General features: G+C 22.9%; 1 protein-coding gene across 1 annotated transcript; it reads right to left on the minus strand.

The window, feature by feature from the left end:
- Positions 1-3,814: 3,814 nt before the first annotated feature.
- On the minus strand, positions 3,815-5,966 carry LOC122510097. The gene is made up of 3 exons (XM_043624510.1): positions 5,257-5,966; positions 4,885-5,122; positions 3,815-4,323 (listed from the first exon to the last, which is right to left on the minus strand). Exons 1-3 carry the CDS (start codon positions 5,268-5,270, stop codon positions 3,850-3,852), a joined length of 726 nt encoding a protein of 241 aa, XP_043480445.1. The 5' UTR covers positions 5,271-5,966; the 3' UTR covers positions 3,815-3,849.
- Positions 5,967-6,336: the final 370 nt, after the last annotated feature.

The following is a 6,336-nucleotide window of genomic DNA, read 5'->3' on the forward strand; positions in this document are numbered from 1 at the left end:
TTCTCAAGAATTCAATTATTTTCGAAAATTTTAATTAAATTCTTAGAAAAATTTCAATTAGTTTTATAAATTTTAATGAATATCTCGTCAAGAATTTAATTATTTTTATAAATAGAAAAATTTTTCGCAAAAAATTCAATTATTTTTAAAAATTGAAATAAAATTCTTTGCATCATTTCAATTATTTTTAAAACTTTTTCGCAATTCAATTCTTTTAAAAATTTAGTATTTTCAAAAATTTATCAACAAATTTAATTATAAAAAAACTTGTTGATACAATTTTACGAAAAGATTCAATTATTTTCATAAATAATAAAATTTCATTTACGAATTTAATTATTTCCATCGTATAATTTCAAATATTTTTTATACAATTTTAAATAAATTTCTTGAAAATGCAATTATTATTACAAATTTTATTAAAACTTGAGGAAAGAATTCAATTTTAAGAAACATTCAATTATTCAATAAAACAACAAAATTCGTTGCAATAATTCAAATATTTTCATAAATAACATTTAATTCGCCGCAGAAAATCAATTATTTTCAAAAATTTTTAATTAATTTTGCAAAAGAATTCAAATAGCTTGATAAACAATAAAATTGCATAAATTCTTCCCATAAAATCAATTATTCTAAGGAATTTTAATAAAATATTCTTTTCCAAAATTCAATCAATTATTTTGATAAATATCAATATTCATGGCAAGAATTTAATTCTTTTGAAAAGTAATAAAATACTTTGCAGAAATTAAATTATTTTTAAAATTTTTTGAAAATTCTCGTCAAGAATTAAATTACTTTTATAAATAGATAGGGAAAATCTTCGCAAGAATTAAATTATTGTCAAAAATAATAATAAAATTCTTTTTATGAATTCAATTATTTTCAAAAATTATTATTTAAATTCATTTTTACGAATTCAATTAATTTTAAAAAATTTAATAAAATTCTTCAAAAAGTTTTTAATTACTTTAAAAAATTGTTATAAAATTCTTTAATATAATAAATTTTATTGAAATTTTAATTAAATTCCTGAAAAGAAATGAAATATTTTCAATAGTTGTTAATACAATTCTTCGTAAAAATTAAATTTTAAGAAACATTCAATATTATTTATTTTTGTATTTAAATAATTGATTTCTTGTAAAATTAAATTATTTTTTTTCGTACTTTTAACTAACAATTCTAAAGAATTAATTTTTTTGAAAAAGTTTAATTAAATAATAATTGATGCTATTGATTTAAAGTAGAATTTTAGTTACAAATTCTAGAAAATGTTAATTGAATTGAAATGATACAAATAATTTTGAAGAAATTGCAGTAACAATATTCTTATAATAATAAAATAATGATTTTGTCAGTCGGTCATCTTTATGCTTTATAATAATATTCTTATGAGTTGTTCAGTTTGAAATTTTTGAACATCTTAATTCCAATGGAAAAAAATGTTATTATTAAATATTTATTTTAAATAAAACTATTAATGTTCTCGAATAATTTTACTTTTGAAGAAATTTTCGAGAAATTAGATTAAAAATGTATTAAAAATAATTGAATCACTGTAAAAAAATTTCATTGAATTGAGAAAAGTTTTTGAAAATAATTGAAATTTTTTCAAGAATTTTATTAAAATTTTTTTAAATAATTAAAATATTGCCAAGAATTTTATTAAAATTTTTGAAAATAATTGAATTTTAGAGACAAATTTTAATATTTATGAAAATAATTGAAATTTTGACTATAAATTTTATTAAACTTTTGACCATAATTAAATTTCTGCTAAGAATTTTATTACTTTTGAAAATAATTGAATTCTTGAGAAGAATTTTTTAATAATATTTCCTTTTAAATCCTACCTAAATATTTTTAATACAAAAATAAATAGTTTATTGAATAATTGAATGTTTCTCAAAATTGAATTCTCATAAAGAATTTTATTAACAAATTTTTAAATAATTGAATTCTTTTGACGAATTTTAATCAAATTTCAAGTATAATTACATGTTTCAAGGAATTCGATTAAAATTGTATCAAAAATAATTGAAATTCTGCTATGAGTTTTATTATCTATGAAAATAATAATTCAATCCCTGTAAAAAATTGTATTACATATTTATAAAAATAATTGAATCTCTGTAAAACTAAATTGAATATTTTTGAAAATAATAGAATTATTGCGAAGAAATTTATAAAAAAATTTTAAAATAATTAATTTCTTTTGGAAAATTTTATTAAAATAGTAGATATTGAAAATCATTGAGTGGAGGAGAATTTTTGAAAAAAAATTGAATTTGTTAAAAAGAATTTCATTAAATTTTTTGAAAATAATTGAATTTTGGAGAAAAATTTTAATATTTATAAAGATAATTGAAATTTTGACGATAAATTTTTTAAACTTTTGTCCATAATTGAATTTTTGCAAAGTATTTTATTACTTTTGAAAATAATTGAATTTCTTTGATGAATTTGAATAAAAATTTTAAGAGCAATTATACATTTTTCGAGAAATTCCATTAAAATTATATTAAAAATAATTGAAATTTTGCGATGAGTTTTATTATTTATGAAAATAATTGAATTATTGCGAAGAAAAATTGTAAATGCAACTCTTCTAAAATTGAATTAAGAAATTTGAATTAAGAAAATTAAATTAAAGAAAAATTAAATTTCAAGAATAAGCACAATAACTTTAGAAAACAATAATTTTCCAGGATTCCAATCAAAATTCCTTGACTTTTCCAGATTTTTTCAAGGTTTATAAAAATTCCCTAACATTTCCAGGTTTTCCAGGTTTCCAGGTTGCGTGGCAACCCTGCAAATATTTATGCTACATTTGCATGGCAATATTGATAATTATAATTTTAAGTTATACGTCAAAATGATAAAAATTTCAAAATTAAAAAAATATCATTAAATAATTTAGATCTTAAAATTATATTTTCAAATAAAATTCTTCCTTCATTTTCAATAGTTCTAAAATATATTTATGAATGTTACAGTATATCCAGAAGTTTTTAAAAATATTCACCGAGTCTTCTGAAAGAAATTTATAAATTTTCGTAACTTTTCAACGATTTTAGAATTTTTCTAAATCTTTTAAAATATTTTTGAATTGAAAAAAGTAATAGATATTACAATCATATTATGACAATGTTTATACAGTTCTTTAGTATAGTTTTATTATACATTTTTTACATAAACTTATGCAAATTGAAAATTATTTACATTAGGTATTTATATTAGAACAATTGATTTGGTTTTAACATTAATTTTCCTTTAAATAAAAGTTAAACGAAAGCGTCAAGTAAATTACTTTGCAATTAAAATGACCCTTCGTTAACTCGGTCGTTCTGACAATGTACACTACCTTCGTTTAAAAAGTAGTTCATTAAACATTCTCGAATATTAATAGCACTTAAATTTTGATTGTAAGCATGAGGAAAAGGAGCAAACGCGTCCATGCGAAAGTCGTGCCTCCATGCTCCTCCAATTTCTACCCCTTCTTCGAATCTGTCAACAAAATTTGTGACGCGATCTGAAGAAAGGGACCTTAGAAGCAAATCATTTTAAGGTTGGGTTAGAGTTACTTTTTTCTTGTTTGAAAGTTTCTTTTTACTTATTTCGAATTAAAATCAGTGTTTATTAAATATTTTAGTTTTAATGAAGACTTAAACTTTAATGATTTATATTGACAGTTGATCCTTTTTTTGTATTTTCATTTAAAAAATTGCAAACATAACCTATAATTTTTTGCTTCTAAGGTCCCTTTCTTCAGATCGCGTCACATTTATTGGGCAATAATGTCTGGCATCCTCGGGATTATTCTCCTCTTTAGATCGAAGGTAATTATGCAAGCACGCAGCTGCAAGAACGATCAATTGTATGTGGTACTCCGGCATTTATTGGCAACCGAAAAATTCTCCATTGAGAATATAAAATCCCAAATGCATTTTCTATTGTTCTTCTAGCTCTACTTAATCTGTAATTAAATACTTTTTGATTAAATGGCATGCGACCAGTTGAACGTCCTGGAAACGGACGCATGATGTTCCTATCCAAAGGGAAAGCCTCATCCGCAACAATGTAGTACGGCAAAATTGGACCACTTGGAAAAATCTCAGAAGAAATGGGAAGGTTGAGGCTTCTATTTAAAAGCCTTTTTCCAAAATGACTCTTTTTCAATACTCCTCCATCACTTTCTTTGCCTCTTGCCCCAATTTCTACTGCTATGAATTTGTAATTGGCATCGCAAACTGCCATTAAATTAAGGCTATGTTGTTTTTTATAATTTAAATTAGTAGATCCGCTGTGGGGTTGAGCCTGTTAATAAAAAAATAATTCGTTTTTAAATTTCAATTACCACAATCTAGATTATTTGCATTAGAAATATATACAGATAGTAAAAAAGTGTGCGATTTTCTTATAATCAACATAAATATTCTTTTAACACTTAAAAAATTTTTTTTTTAATTTTACAAAGTGTGCTAAAATCGCTTGAATAATTATACAGGAAAATTTAAGAACTATACAAATTATACAAGATAATAATCTTTTGGACATTATTATTTTCAGATAAATATAATTTTCAAAATTACATTTATTATTATATTTATTATTATGATTACAAGTAATTAATTTAATTAATTTACTGTAATTAATAAATTCTTTTTGAAACAAGAGGAATGAAAATTTTTTTGAAACCAGTGTTTTAGCATTAGAAAGTTCAGAAAAAATTACTTGCAATCAATTATTTTTATAGAATATCTATAGGATATTACATTGATATGACAGCATAACCATTTTTACTGTAGGATTAAGGTTTCTTAAATATCTAATATTTATATTTCAAAATAAAGTGTATGAATTTAAAAAAATACTTGCTTGCATAACAACATGCTTCCCATCCATTGCTCCTATAGTATGAGGAGATTGCCAATTTTCTTCAAAACCTTCTGATATCTTTTTCCATTCTTCTGGAGTTTCTGGAAAACGCATTACCAATGGCTGCAATTTATTCCATAAGACTTCCATAGTCTTATAGACGCATTTAACTGCTGTAGAATTTCCCATTCTGAATTGCATACTGAGCGACGAAAGACTCTCCCCTGTGGCTAGAAATCTGAAATAATAATTTAAAAAATGAGTTTCAACGAAATTTGGACTCGCACTATATCTAGAGATAAAATTTATTTACTATTTGAAAATAAACAGATGATTTGCGATATTGGTCTTCGAAAAGTAAATATATGTTACCTTAATGTTAGCATCAATTTTGTGGAGGGACTAATGATGTCTCTGCGAGTTGGTTGGCTTAATAACTCAAGACCTACTTGTTGAAGAAGCTCTTCATACTGTAATACTGTAAGCCTGGTGTAATTTCTGAATAATACGTCATCCAGCAACGCTGTTTCGATGGCAAAATTGTGAGCACCTGCAAAAATTTAACAACGCATTAAAATAACTCATCATTGTTCAGTTTTCAGTTCCATAAGTATCACATTAAATTTAAAAATATATTTCCAAAATTCTATAAAAATATCTATATAATTTAAACTTTTTTCTGGTCGACTCAACCACAAAGGATGAACATGGAACCTCCTTCTTCTTTGCTTTCTTCGCCGTAGTAGCATAAGCATTAAAATAAGCTTCTTATTATTATCATCATCGGATTCTGACGATGATGAACCACTCAAATCGACATCCATGGCTGTCAAAAAATTAAATAATGAGTAATTCAAAGACACATTTCTTATGTGGGTGATTCTTCTGAAAGTGACATTTTTTATGTCTCGATTAATTTTTAAAAATCTACTATCTAATAATTAATAACAATTTTCATAGTAGAAATTTAGCATTTACTTATCATTAAAAAAAAAATTTTAAACAATTTTATTCAACTGAATTTATATAATACCTAAAATAATTTCATCTCCGAAGCCTTTTTAGCATGTCTCCAATAGGACTTCCAGAGGGAAAATAAAATTTTATGGTATTTTTCAAACTCTTAAAATTTTTTTGAAAATATTGTCAAAAAGTACAATGTTTTTTTTATTATTACATGAATTTTAAAAATTTGTATATTTTGGTTTTGTATATGATAAAAATGTTTAAACTTTGTCTTCAGTTTTAGGTTAAAATTACTTCATGATGATTAATCGTATTTTCACATATTAAAAATACATTGAACGAAATTTTTATGTATATTGAAATAAAGCTGAGAGTCTGCTGTTTACTTTTTTCATATATTACTTTTAAAAAGAAAGAAAAATATTGCTTCTAGAAATAATCTAATTTTCAATGTTGATCCGAGTAAAAATTCAATTTCATCTCCGA

Source organism: Leptopilina heterotoma, unplaced genomic scaffold (genome assembly GCF_015476425.1).
Source record: "Leptopilina heterotoma isolate Lh14 unplaced genomic scaffold, ASM1547642v1 Lhet_66, whole genome shotgun sequence".
Taxonomy (NCBI): domain Eukaryota; kingdom Metazoa; phylum Arthropoda; class Insecta; order Hymenoptera; family Figitidae; genus Leptopilina; species Leptopilina heterotoma.